The 20,900-nt window shown below is 51.0% G+C and overlaps 2 protein-coding genes across 3 annotated transcripts in view; one reads left to right on the forward strand and one right to left on the reverse strand.

Annotated features, from left to right (window-relative positions):
* Positions 1-780, reverse strand: part of TXNL4B (thioredoxin like 4B) — a 66,479-nt gene extending 65,699 nt beyond the window's left edge. Inside the window, exon 1 of the mRNA XM_003262960.4 lies at positions 533-780. The gene's annotated coding sequence lies outside the window, so the exon portion shown is untranslated. The remainder of the gene's footprint in view (positions 1-532) is intronic.
* On the forward strand, positions 62-19,275 carry DHX38 (DEAH-box helicase 38). 2 transcript variants are annotated; one of them, XM_003262957.3, is made up of 27 exons: positions 62-398; positions 2,461-2,802; positions 3,144-3,331; positions 3,992-4,096; positions 4,968-5,115; positions 5,250-5,368; positions 5,527-5,603; positions 6,045-6,200; positions 6,750-6,911; positions 7,400-7,507; positions 7,817-7,929; positions 9,384-9,521; positions 9,912-10,098; positions 10,256-10,441; positions 10,796-10,936; positions 11,336-11,446; positions 11,541-11,657; positions 11,825-11,932; positions 12,312-12,424; positions 13,661-13,869; positions 13,966-14,120; positions 14,549-14,704; positions 14,795-14,929; positions 15,124-15,249; positions 15,741-15,836; positions 17,278-17,399; positions 18,771-19,275. In XM_003262957.3, the coding sequence occupies exons 2-27, from the start codon at positions 2,480-2,482 to the stop codon at positions 18,853-18,855; spliced, it is 3,684 nt and encodes a 1,227-aa protein (XP_003263005.2). In that variant the 5' UTR covers positions 62-398; positions 2,461-2,479; the 3' UTR covers positions 18,856-19,275. The 2 variants fall into 2 exon arrangements, with proteins under 2 accessions (XP_003263005.2, XP_030685603.1); XM_030829743.1 differs by lacking the exon at positions 15,124-15,249.
* Positions 19,276-20,900: the final 1,625 nt, after the last annotated feature.

The following is a 20,900-nucleotide window of genomic DNA, read 5'->3' on the forward strand; positions in this document are numbered from 1 at the left end:
CTGACCGGAAGCTAGGCGTCACCTCCGCCCGTATTAAAGATGGTCGACCTTTTTCCCCTCTTTTTCCTGACCCCAGACTAGAGGCGGGATGTAGTCTCTTGGACTAAGAGTGATTGGTCACAAGGAGACTCGGAAGTGTCTCTGATCAGGGCCCCAGAGGAGGCCTTGAGAGCCTGTTCGCGTTCGGTTCCACACTTGGATCCAGGAATCGGCGTGTTCCAGGCTGCTCTCTATGGTAGCTTTGGGCGGATAGAGGGGGCCGCGCAAGGTATTAAGGGACAATAATGGCCGCTTTCAAGGTGTGGATTTTGGCTCCTTGAGCCTGTCTGAGCGAGGGGCGGCAGCGCCGGCGCCCCAGAATCCGGGACAAAAGGGTCCCAAGAGTCGCGCTTGGTGAGGTGAGAGTCCCTTCTTCCTTCCTGGCCTGCCCTTCTATAATCATGGCGGCTCCAGGCGGCGGATCCTGCTCAGGTCCGGGCCCCAGTTTGGGGAGTTCCTCTGTCGTCCCTGTCACCCACCTTGCCTTACTCACCTCAGGGATGCTGCATCCGTCCTGCCCGCCTTGGCCTTCCTCCTTGCTCTGGTCAAATCCCATTGCCTGGAGCGGCCTCGCTGAGATCCAGGGATGCTGCCTGGAGTGGCTTTGCTCCCTCTCCCAGGCCTCCGCTTTAACCCACCCCAGACTGTCACCGAGCCCGAGTAGGACTCCTTGTGCCTTCCTCTGCTCTCTCACGGTATTATTTATACCAGGCAATCTGGTGGGCGATCTCTTCTACTAGAATGTCAGCTCCAGGTGGGCGGGGATTTTTGTCTTGTTCTCTGTTGCTATCGCCGAGAACAGCAATTGGCTCAGGGACGCCCTCAGTGAATAATTGTTGAATGAGTGAATCCAGGTTCTTTCTTCCCTGGCTTTCTCGTACGCCTTGTAGTTTCTTTGCCATTAATCCTTCTCAAGAATCTTGCTCTTTAGCTCCTTATTTGTTCTTCTCAGCAGCTAATTAAGTCCTCTATGGCTGACTCCTTGTCCTGTGTTGCTGGAATCTTCCCTTGCTGTCTCCAGAAATGTTTGGGTTCCTGTCCTCCTTTAATAAGTTTAAATTAGTTCATTTTTTAATTTATCAAACGCTTATTTTGCTAGACAGAGCTACAGCAGTCAACAACACATCCAGTGTTCTCTAACCTGCATAGAATGGCAGTCCAGGGTACATTTCCTAGTTTAGACAACTATTGAGCAGAGCCTGTATATCTTTACCTTCTTGTGTGGATTTCCTCACATGCATACGGATGTCACCAATATGCAGCTTTCTTTTTTCTGTTCTGCCTGATGGCATTTTCAAAATGTAACTCTTGTTTCTGCAGTAATATTATGTGTCCAGTCTGTTTGGCAATACTCTATAGAGCTGTGCATTTAATTAGAGTTTGGTAAACAGTTTTGGATTCTGGTGGCATCTCCTTTGCTTTGCTAACTTGTTGGAATGAGAAGAATTATCCAAGCACCCAGAACTGGTATATGTTGATGAGTGGCAGATGTGTAGTGAGAGGTAAAGAGGAGCTTGTTCCAACTTGAGTGCCAGAAGTCTTGTAGCCACTTAAATACTTATCATTAACACCTTTTCCTAACCTGGTGTTTCTCATAAATATTTTTGGTGAACATGGACTGTTATTACACTGATTTTGGCTGCTGTGAGTAAATTGTTTTCTGTAAAACGCAGCTAGGGGAAGAAAAGCCACTAAAGTATGGAGAACATGGATGGTAGCCTTCTGCCCCATCTCTATGCTGCTGTACCTGTTGTTTAAAGAGAGGAAGAGGTAGAACTCATGTAAAAAATGGGTGAGGGACCAACAGTATATAGGAGGATAGCAAATAATATAATGTAGCAGTTACATTTATGTTAACTCTTATGGTTACATAAAGAGTTACTCTTTATGGTTTCACATACTCTTTGTTTGATTCTCACAATAGCTTCATGGATTACATAAGGTAAAAATTACTTCCATTTAATAGATATGAAATTATGGCTAAACAAAGATCAAGTTATTTGCTTACCATCATACAGGTAGAAAGTGTCAAGAGCCTGGTTTCTAATTGAGGTTTCTGACTCAAATTTAGTGGTGTTTTCCCTACACCCCTGTTACAGCTGACATCACGCTCTAGAAAGTGTCCCTTAGTGAGGCCTTTTATTGCCTCTTGGATCTTTGTAGGGGGTGGGGAGGAATGTATGGTGTGTGTGTGTGTGTGTGTGTGTGTATCTATTTTGGTGTTTATTGGGGGTTGGAATAGAAGGACATTTGGAGATTGTCAGTGACTTGATGGAAAGATCTTAGAGGCAGCAAAAGTAGTCCTGGTCTTAGGGGTAGATGGGGAAGGTTAATCACCTAAATATAACCATAACTGCATTTATTCTGGGATATAGTGGAGCTGAGCCTTCTCTAGTACCAAATGGTTTGCCTTCCTTCCAGAGAAATCCCAGATCCTGTGATGGGGGACACCAGTGAGGATGCCTCGATCCATCGATTGGAAGGCACTGATCTGGACTGTCAGGTTGGCGGTCTTATTTGCAAGACCAAAAGTGCGGCCAGCGAGCAGCATGTCTTCAAGGCCCCTGCTCCCCGCCCTTCATTACTAGGACTGGACTTGCTAGCTTCCCTGAAACGGAGAGAGCGAGAGGAGAAGGACGATGGGGAGGACAAGAAGAAGTCCAAAATCTCCTCCTACAAGGACTGGGAAGAGAGCAAGGATGACCAGAAGGATGCTGAGGAAGAGGGCGGTGACCAAGCTGGCCGAAATACCCGGAAAGACAGGTAATGGCCTTAGGATGGGTTAGCCCAGAGGGAAGCGAATGGAGGCTGGAAAATAACATCTCATGTTTATCTCTCAGTTTTCCTGTTGGAGATTTAGAGCTTTATGATTTTATTATTATTGTGTAATATTGAAGGTAGGTAGGAATTTGTGGGGAAAAACAAAGGTGACTAAAGACTAGATGGTAGAGGTTAGAAATGCCTTGGGTTGTTGCCATATGTGAGCCTGCTGTCCCAGGGAGAGAAAGTGGAAAAGGACAGATCACTTGTTTGGACAGCCAAAGGTTTTGGGCAGAGTTTTTCTCCTATGGAGGGGCCTTTACCAGTTGCTCTCCCTGTTTCAGACATTATCGATCTGCTCGGGTAGAGACTCCATCCCATCCAGGTGGTGTGAGCGAAGAGTTTTGGGAACGCAGTCGGCAGAGAGAGCGGGAGCGGCGGGAACATGGTGTCTATGCCTCGTCCAAAGAAGAAAAGGATTGGAAGAAGGAGAAATCGCGGGATCGAGACTATGACCGCAAGAGGGACAGAGGTAAACTGTCCAGCACAGTTCCTATTGTCCATTAGCATTTGAATAAACATGTCAGCCTTTTTCTTGTTGCAGGAGTTTTTGCAACACCCATTTGTTAGGGAGTCCTATTTGCATGATGTCCGCCTGAGTGGTTTTGACCCTGTTGGGATTGGGAATAGTAGTTTAAGAAAAGAGCTGTTGCCTGTAACATAGCTGCTCTCCTTGAGTGTGTGGTCTTCGTTTTATTATCAAAATTGATGATAAAGGAGATAATGGGTAAATATGTATAAGAGACCAGCGTTTCTAATAGTACTGGTGATAGAGAAAGGACAGTGCTATGGGACAAAGCTAGACAAAAAAATCCAATGCTGTCCTTGCTCAGTATTAAGTTTTATAGCTGATAGAATTGTAACTATTAAGAAAAATGATTCACTGTAAACTCGCACTAGTATTTTTTGAATTCTTGCTGGAAAATAACTGTTACTGTGGGTTCGAAACTTTCTAGGCAGTAACTATTTTTCCCCCTTGGGAGAATGGGCAGTTTCAGGAGTCCACGGATCACATTTGAGCAGTGCAGGTTGCACCTGTGAGTGAGTGGGCAGCCTGCCCTTTCTCTAGGGTGAAGATGGGTTTACCTTAGGATGGGATGCATGTTTTTAAGCTTTGTGTGACTCTTCATAGATGAGCGGGATAGAAGTAGGCACAGCAGCAGATCGGAGCGAGATGGAGGGTCAGAGCGTAGCAGCAGAAGAAATGAACCCGAGAGCCCACGACATCGACCTAAAGGTAGACTCACTGTTTTGGTGGCTTGTGAGGATTCAAGTATATAAAAGGCAGAGTGAGAAACTCTCGTCTTCAGTGAGATTGCTGAGGCCTTGAGTCAGAATTCCCGATTCTACCATGAACATCTTGGGATAGTTGGTTCTGAGTCAGGTGGACACAGCTCTGCATTTGGGGTGGATATGCTCCCATAAGGTGAGGGGCTGGTTTGCTGAATGGCCAGTTTTCCAAATGGCAGGAAAGAATAGGGAGCTGGAGGTAGAAGTGTTTATTAAAAAGAACTATTTATATCCAAGAGGGGTGTGTTTGTAGAGATAAAGTAAATGTCCCTTAAAATGTTGTCATAAACACAGAATGAAAACTGGACCATTGGCTAGGTGCAGTGGCTCATACCTGTAATCCCAGCACTTTGGGAGGCTTGAGGCAGGCAGATATTGAGGTCAGGAGTTCGAGACCAGCCTGGCCAACATGGTGAAACCCCATCCCTACTAAAAATACAAAAATTAGCCTGGGGTGGTGGCAGGTACCTATAATCCCAGCTATTTGGGAGGCCGAGGCAGGAGAATCACTTGTACCCGGGAGGCGGAGATTGCAGTGAGCCAAGATCACACCACTGCACTCTAGCCTGGGCGACAGAGCAAGACTTCATCTCAAAAAAAAAAAAAAAAAAAAAAAAAAGGAAAAATATATCCTGGACCATTAAAAATTGAGATATCTTTAAAAACTGTCAAACCCGATCTTAACCATTATAGATACATACAAGGTTTAGAAATAGTAAAAGGAGTAAATTTGGGGAATTGACTTTTGGCAACTGGTTCTAGAGCCATGTCATGGTTAAGTGAGATGTTTCCTGTGGATGTGTCTTTTGTGGCCCCAGATGCAGCCACCCCTTCAAGATCTACCTGGGAGGAAGAGGACAGTGGCTATGGCTCCTCAAGGCGCTCACAGTGGGAATCGCCCTCTCCGACGCCTTCCTATCGGGATTCTGAGCGGAGCCATCGGCTGTCTACTCGAGATCGAGACAGGTGATGTTCGGGGCAGAGCAGCCCAGTTTCGTTGGGTGGGCGGTAAGGAGCCTCAGCAGGGAGAGCAGATGGTGGCCAGGAGGATGTGGCTTAGCTCAGTGACAGTTTTGTGATGCTGGTGCTGCTGTTCCCAGGTCTGTGAGGGGCAAGTACTCAGATGACACGCCTCTGCCAACTCCCTCCTACAAATACAACGAGTGGGCCGATGACAGAAGACACTTGGGGTCCACCCCGCGTCTGTCCAGGGGCCGAGGTGAGGCCTGTGGGGCAGGAGGGAGAAGAGCAGGCTTGCTTGCCCTAGTGAGGATGAGCAGGGGCTGCCCTTCTGGAGCTGCATGGCCCTGCAGATCTGTCTGGGGCCACTGGGGATAGGCCAGGGCATGGACTGACCTGCTCCCTGTGCTCCTCCAGGAAGACGTGAGGAGGGCGAAGAAGGAATTTCATTTGACACGGAGGAGGAGCGGCAGCAGTGGGAGGATGACCAGAGGGTAAAGCTTTATACCTCTGAGGGGCTGATCGAGGCTGGTGGCCGTCCGTAGATGGGTGACCCTCTAGCTTTGATGAAGGTACACCTGAGCCCTGTTTAGCCCCAGCACTCTGGAGTCTCTTTGCAGAGGCATAGGTGGCATGGTGAACCCTGTCGCTCACTGCAGCAGGCTGACCTAACTGTTCTGTTATGTGTTGGTGCCACCATGTGGCAAATCTAAGAAGTGCTGTCGTGACGGGCTGCCCTCCAGTCCTGTGTAGTCTCCCAGTGTGGTTCTCCTCCAGATGGCACGTGACTGTAGGAAGGCCTCTCCTGCACGCCTCACAAGGGTAGCTCCACTGCAGTAGTGACTTCCTACCGAGCATCCCCTCCTCTGTTGGCCATGTCTCGTGCATAAACTTCATCTGTCCCTCACTCCCTTGCTTCGCCTCCTGCCCTGCAGCAAGCCGATCGGGATTGGTACATGATGGACGAGGGCTATGACGAGTTCCACAACCCGCTGGCCTACTCCTCCGAGGACTACGTGAGGAGGCGGGAGCAGCACCTGCATAAACAGAAGCAGAAGCGCATTTCAGCTCAGCGGAGACAGATCAATGAGGTGAGGCTGCCTGCAGAAGTTGGAGCAGATTCAGAGCTGGAGGTAGAGCACGTGGGGAAACAGCAGGTTATGCCCAAGTGAGGGCAGCACAGCTTGTCCCCTGATTGCCAAGAAGCCCAGATCCTCTGGAGGTGGAAGAGGAGTGGGTGATGAGCCTTTTAGTAGCTTAAGGAAAGCCCCGGCTCGTACTTCTCTCTTTTGCAGTACTTCCTTGAGGGGAAGTACTGTTGATGGGAACAGATGCACTGGGACCTGCCTCTGTGGTCTGTGTTCTTTGTGTCTCTGATGTGGGCTAGGGACACTTACCATTTGTGTGTCCATCTAGAGGTTCTGATTTAGATGAAAGGTGCTGCTGCTTGGAACAAAGTCCTGCAGGTGATTTGGGATCAGCACCTCTTCTGTCTTTGGAGCTGTGGGTAGAAGCCTGTGACATCTTTGCAGCTACCAGTGGCCTTCTGTCAGGACTTGATGTGTGGACTTAACCTCATAACCTTTCAGGACGACCTTTGGGGTGGAAATTTGAGTGTGGCTCCCATTGTGTCCTCACAGGATAACGAGCGCTGGGAGACAAACCGCATGCTCACCAGTGGGGTGGTCCATCGGCTGGAGGTGGATGAGGACTTTGAAGAGGACAACGCGGCCAAGGTGCATCTGATGGTGCACAATCTGGTGCCTCCCTTTCTGGATGGGCGCATTGTCTTCACCAAGCAGGTGAGGCTCCTCTGTGGCTAGGGACAAGACAGCTCAGAGAGACCTGATGTGGGCCAGGTGCAGTGGCTCATGCCTGTCATCCCGGCACTTTGGGAGGCTGAGGCGGGTGGATCATTGGAGACCAGGAGTTCAAGGCCAGCCTGGGCAATATAATGAATCCCCGTCTCAAAAGTACAAAAATTAGCCGGGCATGGTGGCAGGCACCTGTAGTTTCAGCTACTCGGGAGGCTGACGCACAAGAATTGCTTGAACCTGGGAGGCAGCAGCTGCAGTGAGCAGAGATCACACCACTACACTCCAGTCTGGGTGACAGAGCGAGACTCTGTCTCAAAAAAAAAAAAGGCCTGATGTGGAGACAGAAAGAAGAGAAGGGAGAAAATAGCACTGTACCGTGAGAGGGTAGCAGTCCCTTTTACAGGTAGGACTCTTATGAAAATGGCCTTCTTCCTGATTTTAATGGGCATTGCTCTTTCTCCCCACTGCTGCAGCCGGAGCCGGTGATTCCAGTGAAGGACGCCACTTCTGACCTGGCCATCATTGCTCGGAAAGGCAGCCAAACAGTGCGGAAGCACAGGGAGCAGAAGGAGCGCAAGAAGGTTGGTTTCTTGTCACCGGGGCTGGGAAGTTTATGCATATTTTTTTCTTTTTTCTTCTTTTCAAAAGTCTTACTAGGCCCACAGATAGAAGGTAGGAGTCCCCTCTGTCAAGTCCTTAGTCCCGACAGCTGCGGGGCCTGGTGTTGGGAGAGCTGGAGGCTTGAGGATTGGAATGCATGGCTCGGTGCCACCAGCGCCCTGGGGGAGTTTACCACCTGCGGGGTGAAGCTTGCTATCCCCCTGGGATTGATTTTCCATTGCCCACAGTCATGTGGCAGGATGGAGCAGGCTGACTTTTTTCCTTTTCAGGCTCAGCACAAACACTGGGAACTGGCTGGGACCAAACTGGGAGATATAATGGGCGTCAAGAAGGAGGAAGAGCCAGATAAAGCTGTGACGGAGGATGGGAAGGTGGACTACAGGTAGGCAGCCTCTGCCAACAGCGGATCAGCCTTGCTCCAAAGATGGGGGGTCCGTGGGCAGTCGCGGCAGAACCCATTGACCTTGTGGCTCCTGAGTGGGAGACTCTTACATACCTCTCTGCGTCTTCCGCTCTCTCCGGTCCCTTCCTCCTGATCTCTTCACTGTCTTCCACTTTTCCTATATGTGATTCCTGCTCCCCCCACTGCTTCCTCTGGTGCTGGTGTTGTGAGAGGAAGGAGGCCCAGGGAGGTTAAGTAACTTGTCTGAGGTCACCCAGCTCGTCAGTGAGGGAGTTAGGATCAGACCCAGGCCGTCTCACATCAGAGCCACTCTGCTGAAGTGCCTCCCATGTGTTCAGCATGGGCAGCTGGGTTTTAGTCCCTTAGGTTTCAGTTCACTATAAGAACTATTTTTAAAAGAGATTCCAAAATAGAAAGGGTTATCTTATTGGCCAGTGACTTCTCTGTTCATAGAGGCATCTAAGCAGATGCTGAGTTGGGATTCCTGCATTGGGCAGGTGGCTGGACTTATCTGTCCCTCAAGATCCTCATCCTTCAAATGCCCTCACGTTCTACTGAACGGTCATCTGAGTTAATAATTCTCTCCAATCCTGTGTGAAATGTCCATACGAGAAGTTGGTACTATTGATCAGCCCTTATTCATCTCTAGTTAACTTAATTCCTCAGGTATTAGTTATTGGGTGACCAGGAGGGACTGGGTGAAATTAGAAATAGGAAGCTCAGCAGAGCATGGGGCGGCAGATCAGACAGGAAGTCTCTGGGGAAGGGGTTGGGGAGGGGTGTGTAGACAGTGTGGAGCACTGAACTGGTGTCTTCTTGCCGGGCAGCCTTGAGGAAGTGACAGTGCTCTGCGTCTCGGGTGTGTACATGTGTCAGACATTGAGAGCTTTCAGTAGAGGTTGCCAGTTACTGTTTAGTGGGGCTGTTTTCACAGTTCTTTGAAAACAAAACCTTACAGACTATGCTTTCCTGCTGTCCTGCCAAGAGGAGGGAGGAAGTTTGACCCACGTCCCGTGCTCTGCACCCTTACCTCCTCACAAGGCCTGTGTGGCTATTTTAGCCCTTTAGGTGTTGTGCTGAAATTGCCCGAGGGTATTTTCTACAAGTTAGTGACCTGGAGATTGATTTCCACTCCTCTTCTGCTCACTCTGTTTTGGTTAGAGGGTTTGCTAGCATGGTGATCTGTAACTCCTCCGATCCATGTTCAGCTCTGTTGGACCCTGTGGTGTTGAGTGTGTTGTGGATGATGGATTCTCACGTAGCAGTTTCAGTCCTGAGGCCGATTAGAACCATCTCAGATTCCCTGGCTGCTTTGGTGTCTCAGACTCTTGCCGAAGTCCTCATTCCTGAGCGTAGGAAGGAGGGCAGTAACCCAATCAGGAAGGACAGCATGGGGCACCATCCAGGGTGTTTAGGCTGCTGTGTGTTCCTAGGACAGAGCAGAAGTTTGCAGATCATATGAAGAAAAAGAGCGAAGCCAGCAGTGAATTTGCAAAGAAGAAGTCCATCCTGGAGCAGAGGCAGTACCTGCCCATCTTCGCAGTGCAGCAGGAGCTGCTCACTATTATCAGGTAACTTCACCCGGGGCCCAAGAATCTAGTGTCAAATTAGGGGTGCCCTTGGTCTCCCATGTTTACCCAGGAGCTCTTTTTCTTTTGTGCATTGCACCCAATGGAGAAGGGAAATAATTTTTTCCTCTGACCTCATGCCTGGGGTACACTGCACAAAGTAACGGGATGGCACCATTTTGTTTTAGCTCACCTGTTTAAACCTCACCGTATTCCAGATGTTTCAGGTGGTATCTCAGTAAGAGGCTGTTTTCCCAGTGAAATTCTCCCTTCTAAACCGGCATGCTCCCTGGATAGCTAGTCATGGGGATAGGAGGTAGCGGAGTCTTTTCGGAGGCTGGGCGTTGGCCTTCCACTTCGGCTGATAAGTCCTTTGCCTGCTTGTCCTTGTAGAGACAACAGCATCGTGATCGTGGTTGGGGAGACAGGGAGTGGTAAGACCACTCAGCTGACACAGTACCTGCATGAAGATGGTTACACGGACTATGGGATGATTGGATGTACCCAGCCCCGGCGTGTAGCTGCCATGTCAGTGGCCAAGAGAGTCAGTGAAGAGATGGGGGGAAACCTTGGCGAGGAGGTGAGTGGGTGTGGGGGCTGAGCCATGTAGTTATTCCCTAGTAGCTTCCACCCATTCTTGCTAAAGGGTGTGATCTGCTAAGACTCGGACCCCAGTATGGGGTGTGTTGGTGGTGAGCCAGTGGCCAGGGCATCTGAGCCATCTCTCTGACCTCCAGGTGGGCTATGCCATCCGCTTTGAAGACTGCACTTCAGAGAACACCTTGATCAAATACATGACTGACGGGATCCTGCTCCGAGAGTCCCTCCGGGAAGCCGACCTGGATCACTACAGTGCCATCATCATGGACGAGGCCCACGAGCGCTCCCTCAACACTGACGTGCTCTTTGGGCTGCTCCGGGAGGTGAGGGCTGTGTGGTTTGGTCTCTCTGTGTGTGGGGTGTTGACCAGCGCACCACCAGTAGCTAGTGCGGTGCTCCAGGTGGGCTGAGGGGGTCTCTGGCAGGCTAGAGTTTCCTGAGGCCTCTGGTTGCAGTTCAGACTCGGGTTGTAGTTTATGCTGTTCTTGCTCCACTGAGGGTGGCTTGGGATTTTCTGGGCAGTGGCTCCATTGCTTCAGTCTTCAGGATTGGTAAGAATCGAATAGGCCCATTTGTCAGCTTTAGCTTCTGTTTCCTCGGGGGTGGTGCTGATGGGACTGGGGGACAGGAGCCAAGGGTCCCCACCACGGGGGCCTCCGAGCCGCCTCTTCTCTCAGGTAGTGGCTCGGCGCTCAGACCTGAAGCTCATCGTCACATCAGCCACAATGGATGCGGAGAAGTTTGCTGCCTTTTTTGGGAATGTCCCCATCTTCCACATCCCTGGTCGTACCTTCCCTGTTGACATCCTCTTCAGCAAGGTATTGAGGCCACCATGTTACGAACTGACCCTTCCATGCCATGCACTTCTCTGATGAGAAGCCGGCTGGAGGGTGGAGGGTGGGTAGGGGACTGGGTTGGAGAAGATTTCTTGGGGACCATGGGGCAAATGGGGCAGCCTGCAGCTCTGGGACTCGGGGACAAAGGACTCTGCTCTGGGTGAGGTTTTGTTTCATTGTTTCTTTGAAGCTGAAGTACAGGGCCCAGGGAGGCACTGTGCCCTCCTGTAGAGGTCTCGCAGTCAGGCCCGTGTGGAGGTGTGGTGGCCCTCAAAGTCCATGGCTCCAGCCCAGAGCAGTGCCTGGGCCACAGGGCTCCCAGGGGATGCCTGCCTGCGCTTCTAGTATCTCCCTCTGACTGTGTCCCCACTGCTGTTGCAGACCCCACAGGAGGATTACGTGGAGGCTGCAGTGAAGCAGTCCTTGCAGGTGCACCTGTCGGGGGCCCCTGGAGACATCCTTATCTTCATGCCTGGCCAAGAGGACATTGAGGTGCGTGCCTTAATCACGACTGTGATGAGCGGGTGTGTCCTGCATATGAGAGGTTAGGGTTCCAGTGTCTCACAGCTCCTCCCTGGGCTCTCAGGTTACCTCAGACCAGATTGTGGAGCATCTGGAGGAACTGGAGAATGCGCCTGCCCTGGCTGTGCTGCCCATCTACTCTCAGCTGCCTTCTGACCTCCAGGCCAAAATCTTCCAGAAGGTGTGACAGCAGGAATGTCCAGGAGTGACTCCTGGAGTTCCCTAAAGGAAGCGAGTGTGGATGTGACTGTCCCGGCAGGGGGTGGGCTAGGAGGTAGGCTTTTCCCCCTCGTGGAGCCTTTCCTGTGTCGAGGGACTCATTTTTCCCTCCCTGTATGTCTGCTCTAGGCTCCAGATGGCGTTCGGAAGTGCATCGTTGCCACCAATATTGCCGAGACGTCTCTGACTGTTGATGGCATCATGTTTGTTATTGATTCTGGTTATTGCAAATTAAAGGTGAGAGAAGACACGGGAGGCAGGGCCTGGGTCTTCACCGGAAGCTAACTTAGCTGCGGGGTGGGAAGCCAGGGCCTCGCTCCTGGCCCTGGGATGCGGGGAGCACGTGGAAGTGGTGGTGGTGCTAGGAGGCTCACATTGACTCACGGTGCTTGGTTCGTTTAATCCTTGTAATACTCGATGAGGTAGATGATTTAACAGTGGAGCTCACAGAGCTGGTGTTTGTGGGGAAGAGTTCTTCAGGTGTTCATGAGAACATTTCTAGAGGCTCCTGGCTCTTCCTCTGCCATGTGTAGCAACCGGGCTTGCCTTTGTCTCAGGCCTACTTCCACTTTCCCCTCACTCTGTCCATTGTCAGCTCTTTTTCGTCCCCTCCTAGGTCTTCAACCCCAGGATTGGCATGGATGCTCTGCAGATCTATCCCATTAGCCAGGCCAATGCCAACCAGCGGTCAGGGCGAGCTGGCAGGACGGGCCCAGGTCAGTGTTTCAGGTAGGAGCCCTGTGCTAGCCTGCTTTCCGGGGCAGCGCTGGGGTTGCTGAGCGTGGAGCCCGGGCGGGGGCGGGCAGGATGCTGGCCCTAGAGCTGGTCCCCAAGGCTGGAAGCTGCTGGCAGGGCTGCCATTTGTTAGTCCTTTCATCCTATGCTACTGAGTGGAAGGAAGGAGTGGCTTTCCAGGGATCTCTGAGGTCTGAGGCCAACCTACATGGATGTAGGTACACATGCAGGTAATTACAGCCTGCCTCCCTTCAGAGGGTAGGTCTGGACAAATGATGCCATCGGTTCTTTTTTAATTCTATTGTTCTCTTTCCCCGTTTTCCTTCTTTTTTTTTTTTTTTTTTTTTTTTCCAATTAGAGACAGAGTCTTGCTCTGTCACCCAGGCTGGAGTGTGGTGGTGCAATCACAGCTCACTGCAGCCTTGATCTCCTGCACTCAAGTGAGCCTCCCACCTCAGCCTCCCAAGGGGCTGAGATTGAAGGCAGGCACCACCACACCTGGCTAATTTGTTCATATTTTGTAGAGATGGGGTCTTGCTATGTTGCCCAGGCTGGTACTGTGAACTCCTGGCTTCAAGCGATTCTCCTGTCTTGGCCTCCCAAACTGTTGGCATTATAGGTGTGAGCCACTCTGCCTGGCTCTCTCCCCGTTTTTTGTTCCAATTAAAAAAAAAAAATGTATTCACTATAGAGCATTAGTGAATATAGGAAAATATCAAGAAAATAAAACCCAGCCATGATTCTAGTCCCAGGCCCATTGGTTCTAGAAATGAAACAGATGGCTGGGCGTGGTGGCTCATGCCTGTAATCCCGGCACTTTGGGAGGCCAAGGCGGGCAGATCACAAGGTCAGGAGTTTGAGACCAGCCTGGCCAATATGGTGAAACCCCATCTCTACTAAAAATACAAAAATCAGCTGGGCGTGGTGGCAGGTGCCTGTAGTCCCAGCTACTCGGGAGGCTGAGGCAGGAGAATCGCTTGAACCCGGGAGGCAGAGATTGGGTGACAGAGTGAGACTCTGTCTAAAAAAAAAGAAATGAAACATGTAAGAGGCTCCAGAAGAAGGGCTAAATTGGCAGATTGGAGTTCTGAATAGGTGGAAGTCAGTGATTCACTGAAGTAGTGGGTGGGGAGAAGAAATGAGAATTTCCTCCCTCCCTGTGGGATTTCATCTGTACTGGCTGCTGTTGGGTTTCCTTATGGTGAGAGGATGGTGTCTTCTCCCTGGCAGGCTCTACACCCAGAGCGCCTACAAGAATGAGCTCCTGACCACCACGGTGCCCGAGATCCAGAGGACCAACCTGGCCAACGTGGTGCTGCTGCTCAAGTCCCTCGGGGTGCAGGACCTGCTGCAGTTCCACTTCATGGACCCGCCCCCGGAGGACAACATGCTCAACTCTATGTATCAGCTCTGGATCCTTGGGGCCCTGGACAACACAGGTGAGGCGGCCCCGGGAGCCTCATGGGTGCTGGTACTTGACTTCCTTCTTCCCTCTACTGTCCCGTCAAATATCCGGGTTTGCTCATCTCTTCTAGGTGGTCTGACCTCTACTGGGCGGCTGATGGTGGAGTTCCCGCTGGACCCTGCCCTGTCCAAGATGCTCATCGTGTCCTGTGACATGGGCTGCAGCTCCGAGATCCTGCTCATCGTCTCCATGCTCTCGGTCCCAGCCATCTTCTACCGGCCCAAGGTGGGGCAGCGGCCGGCTCCCCTCTCTCCCCGGAGGGCTCGAGGAAGTGTTGGGGAGGGGAATGGCTTCTCTCTGTATTACTGAAATGGAACAGAGGGCGGAATCAGAGTTTCTGAAGAATGATTTTGCTGTTCTCGGTTAAGCAGGTTGTGGTAGGGGAAGGAAGGGCTGGGCCAGTGGTTCTCAGGGAATGCTTTGGAAATTTGCAAGAGCATGTTTTATCTTCTAGTATGGTTGCTCTTGAGCCCTTATGTTTTACAGTAGACCTTTTTAAAAATTATTTTAATTTTTCTCAAATTGTCAGGGCAACCTATTGACATGTTTGAAGTTCTATGTGTGGGTAGGTGGTAGTGTTAGAACCTCTGGGATGTGCTCAGTGGGCCTGGACCCCCCTGTACTTAGAGTGAAGGTTCTTTTTCCCTTCCTAGGGTCGAGAGGAGGAGAGTGATCAAATCCGGGAGAAGTTCGCTGTTCCTGAGAGCGATCATTTGACCTACCTGAATGTCTACCTGCAGTGGAAGAACAATAATTACTCCACCATCTGGTGTAACGATCATTTCATCCATGCTAAGGCCATGCGGAAGGTAGGGTGGTGGATGAGCAGGATGTTGGGATGAGGGGAGGGTCGAGAGGGAAGGAGGGCTCCCTCCTGGTGTCTCCGTGTCCTGCCCTAGGTCCGGGAGGTGCGAGCTCAACTCAAGGACATCATGGTGCAGCAGCGGATGAGCCTGGCCTCGTGTGGCACTGACTGGGACATTGTCAGGAAGTGCATCTGTGCTGCCTATTTCCACCAAGCAGCCAAGCTCAAGGTGAGCCCAGGGGCCCAGTGGGCCCCTCCCAGCCTGATACCTGTATAAGGGCAAAGTTCTTCCTTTCTCCTGGTGTGGTTCTGCAGATCTGGGCTTCCCCCAAAGGCTGTGTCAAGACAGTGTTAAGGGATGGGGTCGCTGTCCAAATGGGTGGTGTTTTCCTGATGTGGCTGCCTGTTGTGTCTCCTCCCTAGGGAATCGGGGAGTACGTGAACATCCGCACAGGGATGCCCTGCCACTTGCACCCCACCAGTTCCCTTTTTGGAATGGGCTACACCCCAGATTACATAGTGTATCACGAGTTGGTCATGACCACCAAGGTGAGTCTTTTCCAAGGCGCTTGCATAACGCAGGCCCTCTGTCTGGCCAGGTTTTGAAACCCTTCACTGCCTTCTGGCATGAGCTTTTAGCCTGGGAGCCTTGAGGCCACATGCATTGCTTTGCGGGGGCGTGTGAGGTTGGTTTTCATTTGGGGACTTGGGGAAGCTCTGCACAGGGTTGACCTCTAGACTGCAGTGACCTCAGCCGCGTGGGCACGATTGTTCCCCACTTGCTGCTTGGGATGAGCAGCCCCTCTTGGTGTCATTAGAAGGATTTTCGGAGGGGTTGGGCCTTTTCTCTTAGATACTAGGGGGCATTTTCTCAAGTGTGGAGGAGTTTGGATGGGAGTATCTGGGATTTTTCCTTTCCTTTTTTGAGCCTTGCAGGGTCAGGGATTGGGCCCTTCCCATGTGGCTCCTAATTGTGGAACCACTCTGGGAGGGACATTGGCCCTCCTGTGACCCTCGCCTCCCTGCCCTTCTGCCCGCAGGAGTACATGCAGTGCGTGACCGCTGTGGACGGGGAGTGGCTGGCGGAGCTGGGCCCCATGTTCTATAGCGTGAAACAGGCGGGCAAGTCACGGCAGGTGAGGGTTCTGTGCTCTCCGCGGGGGTGCTGTTTGCCTGTGGGGTCGATGTTCCCTCCACTTGGTGTTGAAGACTTGTGGTCATCCAACCCACTTACTTCTCTCTGCAAACATAAAGGCTGTGATCCAGCAGGCTGGGTCTGTCTGATTCCCCACCACCCACTCCAGTTGTTTGGTAGGGTGAGCCTTTAAAAACAAAACCAAAAAACTCATTGTTGAAAAGTCCAAATATTCATGAAAGTGGGAAAAACAGTACAACAGGCCACCATGAATTTGTTGCCTTGCCTCTATAGTTGTCAACATTTGTTCAATTTCACTATTCCTACCCCACTCCACACACATCCATTTTTTTTTCTGGAATATTTTAAAGCTTATCTCATATATTATTCATCCATAAATACTTGAGTATGTGTCTCTGACTAAAAGGGCTTAAAATTTTAAATATAACCTCTGTGCCGTTATCACTCATAAAAAAATGAATACTTAATGTCACCTACGTCTCCAGTCTGCATTTGGATTTCTCCATTTATCTCAAAGATAACTTCCTACAGTCGATTTGCTTGAATTAGGATCCAGGCATTGCAACTGCTTATGTGTGTTAACTGTTTCATTCTAGAACAGGCTCCACCCCACGCTTTTTTTCATGATATTGATGTATTGGAGCAGCCAGGTCATTTGTCCTGTCGAATAGTCCATCTGATGTATTTGCCTCATTGCTTGCTCACAGTGGTGCTTAACCTGTGCCTGTGTTTCGCGCACTTGCTGTAAGCTGGTGATGAGTCCAACCGCTCGATTAGATCCCGGCTGAGCTGCGTGTGGCAGGGATGCCTGCATGTGGCGCTGTGAACCTCCTCTTAGATGCCTTCAGGAGGCGTGTGAGGTCTGGTGGCCCCAGCTTTGCTGATGGGAGGATGGATGAGGGGCCCCAGTGGTGGCAGCCTGCCCCTTCCCTGACAGGTTTCCATTGCTCCTCCATCTTGAGGTTTTAGCGTCTGTTGATGGCCATCGCCTAGATCCATATTTAGGGTTGCAAAATGGTGCTGGGCTTTGGCTTACCCCTTTTCGTAGCATAATGCTCCCCACACCGGGCTCCCCTGCATCTTATGCTTGTCTGTTGCAGCCAGCAGGTAACATCTTTCCTGTTTTTCTGTACTTCCTGGCATAGTTTTGAACTTGATTTTTCAAAAAAGAAGGAAATGTAAGTACTTCCTGGACTGAGGGATGACTGAGTTAGGACTGATTGTCCAGTATCTTGAGTCAGTGAAAAAAGCAGGCCTCAGCTGCAGAAGAGAAGGCAGCTTTGGTACTGGGGCAGGCAGCCATGTGGAGCACTGGCCTGGTGGATGCAGCACCTGGTTTGTGGCAGGGACTTGGGTGCCGACGAGGCCTCCTTCCTTAGTGGTCCCCAGTAGGCTCAGCCAGGTCTGTCCCTCTTCAATAGGAGAACCGTCGTCGGGCCAAAGAGGAAGCCTCTGCCATGGAGGAGGAGATGGCACTGGCCGAGGAGCAGCTGCGAGCCCGGCGGCAGGAGCAGGAGAAGCGCAGCCCCCTGGGCAGTGTCAGGTGAGCTCCGGCCTTGGGACTCTGGCTGGGGTGGCACCTATCCCAGGAGGCTGCCAGAGACCAGGCCCCGATGCAGGGTCAGGATTTATGGGAAGGTGCATGTGTGAAGGCAAACTGGTGACAGAAGTTGCTTGTGCATTGGGTGGTCACATGGATGTGTGGGAGGAGTTCCCGACAGCTTTAAAGGAGCGACAGTATACCTGCAACTCCCGGTCATTGTTAGGGATTCAGGGCCTGAGGCAGCCTGGAGTAGCAGGACGGGTCTCACAGCTTTACTCACAAGCGAGGGGGTTGGAAACCACAGTGCAGTGGTGAGAAGTGCGCCTTGGGCTTCTGTGTCTGTGCTGGTCCCTGGAGTTAGGCCAGACTTGACAGGTCGCAGGCACAGTCCTCCGTGAGACCGCCCTCACTTCAGATGCCAGCTGCAGTTGTAGACACCATCCTTACTTCCAGCCAACCCTCTACAAATCCGGGGATCCCTGTGCACCCCTGCAGGTTCAATATTTGCTAGAATGACTTCCAGAACTCCAGAGAGTGCTGTACTTACCATTATAGCTTTATTATACCAAAAAGGTACAAATTAGAACCAGCCAAAAGGAGAGATGCATAGAGCAAGGTCTAGGAGGGTCTCAAATGCGAAGCCTCGTTTGTCCTCAGGACCACGTCCCCCCGTGGCACACTGATGCATGACAGTATGACAGGTTATTGCCATCCAGGAAGCTCACCTGAACTTCAGTGTCCAGAGTTCTTATCATCGAGGTTCTGTTACTTAGGCATGAATGACTGAATCATTGTCATGTGGTAGAGCTCAGCCTCCAGTGCCCCCTCCTCCCCAGAGGTGAGGCTCAGAGGAGCCTCAGAGCACCAGTGCTAACCCCGGGGCAGAGAGGCCAGCCCGCCTTGAGTCATGTTGTTGGATAAACTCAAGGGGTTCACCAAGTGTCACCTCATTAGCATAATCTCTCAAACGAGGGCTGAGGGGCCCCCATGAATAGTAGACACTCCAGTCACTTGGGAAATTCCAAGGATTTAGAGTTGCCTCCCAGGCACTGGGGACAAAGGCAGGCTGCTACACAGTTGGAGTGGCGGCAGTGAGGTGGAGGGAAGCCGCTTTTGTAGCTCCCCTAGGGACTGTGGGAGGAGTTGTTAAAATCCGATCTAAAGCATATTGGAATGAGTGAGCTTCCTTGATTACATCGCCAGTCGAACATGGGGACAGCAGGGGAGTGAGAATGTGCCGGGAAGATCCCTCGGCCCCAGAGCTCCCCACCATGGGTTAGGAACAGTAAGTCCTGCGGCTCTGCATCCTCCTGCCCTCCCTGCTGGGGGTGAGGGCACGGTGTTTCCTGATCTCTCCTGCTGTGTCTCCAGGTCTACGAAGATCTACACTCCAGGCCGGAAAGAACAAGGGGAGCCCATGACCCCTCGCCGCACGCCAGCCCGCTTTGGTCTGTGAGCTGAGGCTGTCCCTAGAGAGGATGGCAGCAGGTATTGGGTCCTGAGCCCTCTGGCGGGAGCCCTGAGGCTGCGGACAAAGCCCTTTCATCTGAGGACTTTCATCTGTGCATATCATGGCCCCCCAGGGCAGTTCCTGCTGGACCAGACTCTGTGGCAGAGGAGGTGGAATTCTTCCATGCAGGAGCGTGGCATGGCGGGAGCTGGGCTGCAGAGTATCCGAGATGCTGCCGGGGCAGTGGGAGGTGGCTGGACCCATCGCACCTAAATAAACTGGCTCAGGACACTTGGTGTATGCGTGACTTGGCTGTGGCTATGTCTTTTTTAATCCTTGTGTAAAGCAGCAAAAAAGACCTAAAGGGAATTGTAATTTGGTTATAATTCAGGATTTGGAAATAAATTTATTATTTGTAAAACATGACTGCATGTCTTTTTCTTTCACCCTCTTAAATCATGTAATAAAGGTAGGGGGTGCAGAAGCCTGCCCTGACTTCCCTTGCATGGGTCGTCCTGGAACTCCGCCCTTATTTCTGCACAAGGCAGCCCAAGCTCTGAGGGTGCCCAGCTGCTCCTGAGGCTGGGGGGCACTGGCAGGTCTGCCTTGATGGCCAGGTCGTGGGAGGGAGGTGAGCAGGAGTCTGCTCCAGCCTTCCCCGGGGTGGTTTGGCTGCTTGAAAGAGGTCCATGTGATTGCTCTGGATGGCAGAGGGTCAGGGTTGTCCATTGACTGAAAAACGGTATAAAATGTTGCTTATTGATTTTCACGTAAAAGGTGACCCTTACACCAGAATCACTAGTCTTCTCTCTTTTTAAGCAGTCTCTTAAGTCTGCTGAGATGGCTTTTTGGGTGTTTGGCCCTTTCCACTAACCATGGTCTGTATGCTGTGATTCCTCCAGGCTGGGCTTCTGCCAGGTGTGCTGGTTGGCAGGTTCTGTGTTGGGGTTGAGTCACAGACAGGATTGGGGCTCGGAAGCACCTTGATGCCAGGCCAGTGCCGGCGTGAGCCCTGTGGTGCGTGGCCTGCTGTGCTGTTCTGATCCCTTTCTCCCTCTGTTCCTGCGATTTGCATTTCCATGTTATAACTCAATAAATGTTAAAATGTAAGTCAATTTTGTGGGTGAGCTTAGAGGCCTGGCTTTGCCAGCCAGCACCAGCTACCACCTCTGCCTCCATTCTTCCCTCTAGCCTCCTTGGGGGAATGCAGGTGGAAATGGGCTTCTCAGGGCTCCGTAGCGAAGAGATGGCTGCCAGCACTTTGCCTAGGAAGCCTTCTAATCTTGGCCCTAGGTTGGAGGACTAGAAGTTGGCTGATGTGTGATCTATTTACAGACTCAGGCAATGGAGTAGGAAAAAGATTGAGGTTCTAGTTAACATTATTAATAAGCTGTGACCTTGGTCACAAACTCACTAAGTCCCTTAGATAAAAAAAATAAGGTCAGAGAGGCTATTAAAACAATGAGTCCAACTCAACCTTCTTACTTACAAGCAAGGAACACCTGGTGAAGGATACTTGGTACATGTGGGTGCTACAAGAGGAATGGAGGGGTCCCCTGCCCACAGCAGCTCCCCCTGAATCTGCCACGGTACTGGAGCTTCAGCTCAAGGCTCTGTCTCTTCCTGTGTTTCCAGTGTTTTTTTAAATTACAGACCCTTTCCATTCAGATCTTCCTTAAAGTTCCTTCCAGCTTTAATACTCTGATTCTCACTGTCTTTTCTTCGGATGGCAACTGATTGTTTTTCTAGAGGTACAAAAGCATACCTATGACAACAGCATGGTCTCTAGCACCATGGCCCCGTTGTGGACTCCTGAGTCTGGCTGACCCTTGTTATTGTCTGTATTTTTTTTAGTGTAACCATCCTAATGGCTGGTGTCTCATTGTAGTTTTGATTTGCATTTCCCTAGTAATTAGTGGTGTTGAGCATCTTTTCATGTGCTTATTACTGGCCATTTGTTTATTTTCTTGGGAGAAATGTCTCAAGTCCTTTTCCCTTTTTTTTTGCATTGGTAACTTTTTAAAATTTTTAAATTTCAACTTTTATTTTAG

The sequence above is a fragment of the Nomascus leucogenys genome, chromosome 2 (assembly GCF_006542625.1).
Source record: "Nomascus leucogenys isolate Asia chromosome 2, Asia_NLE_v1, whole genome shotgun sequence".
In the NCBI taxonomy this organism is placed as follows: domain Eukaryota; kingdom Metazoa; phylum Chordata; class Mammalia; order Primates; family Hylobatidae; genus Nomascus; species Nomascus leucogenys.

What these genes read in the sequence shown, in the direction of transcription:
- DHX38 (XM_003262957.3), top strand. Translation starts at nt 2,480, where the DNA reads ATGGGGGACACCAGTGAGGATGCCTCGATCCATCGATTGGAAGGCACT. An exon ending in TGGGGCCCTGGACAACACAG is followed by an intron (nt 13,870 to 13,965) that starts GTGAGGCGGCCC and finishes CATCTCTTCTAG; the next exon opens with GTGGTCTGACCTCTACTGGG. An exon ending in AGCCCCCTGGGCAGTGTCAG is followed by an intron (nt 17,400 to 18,770) that starts GTGAGCTCCGGC and finishes CTGTGTCTCCAG; the next exon opens with GTCTACGAAGATCTACACTC.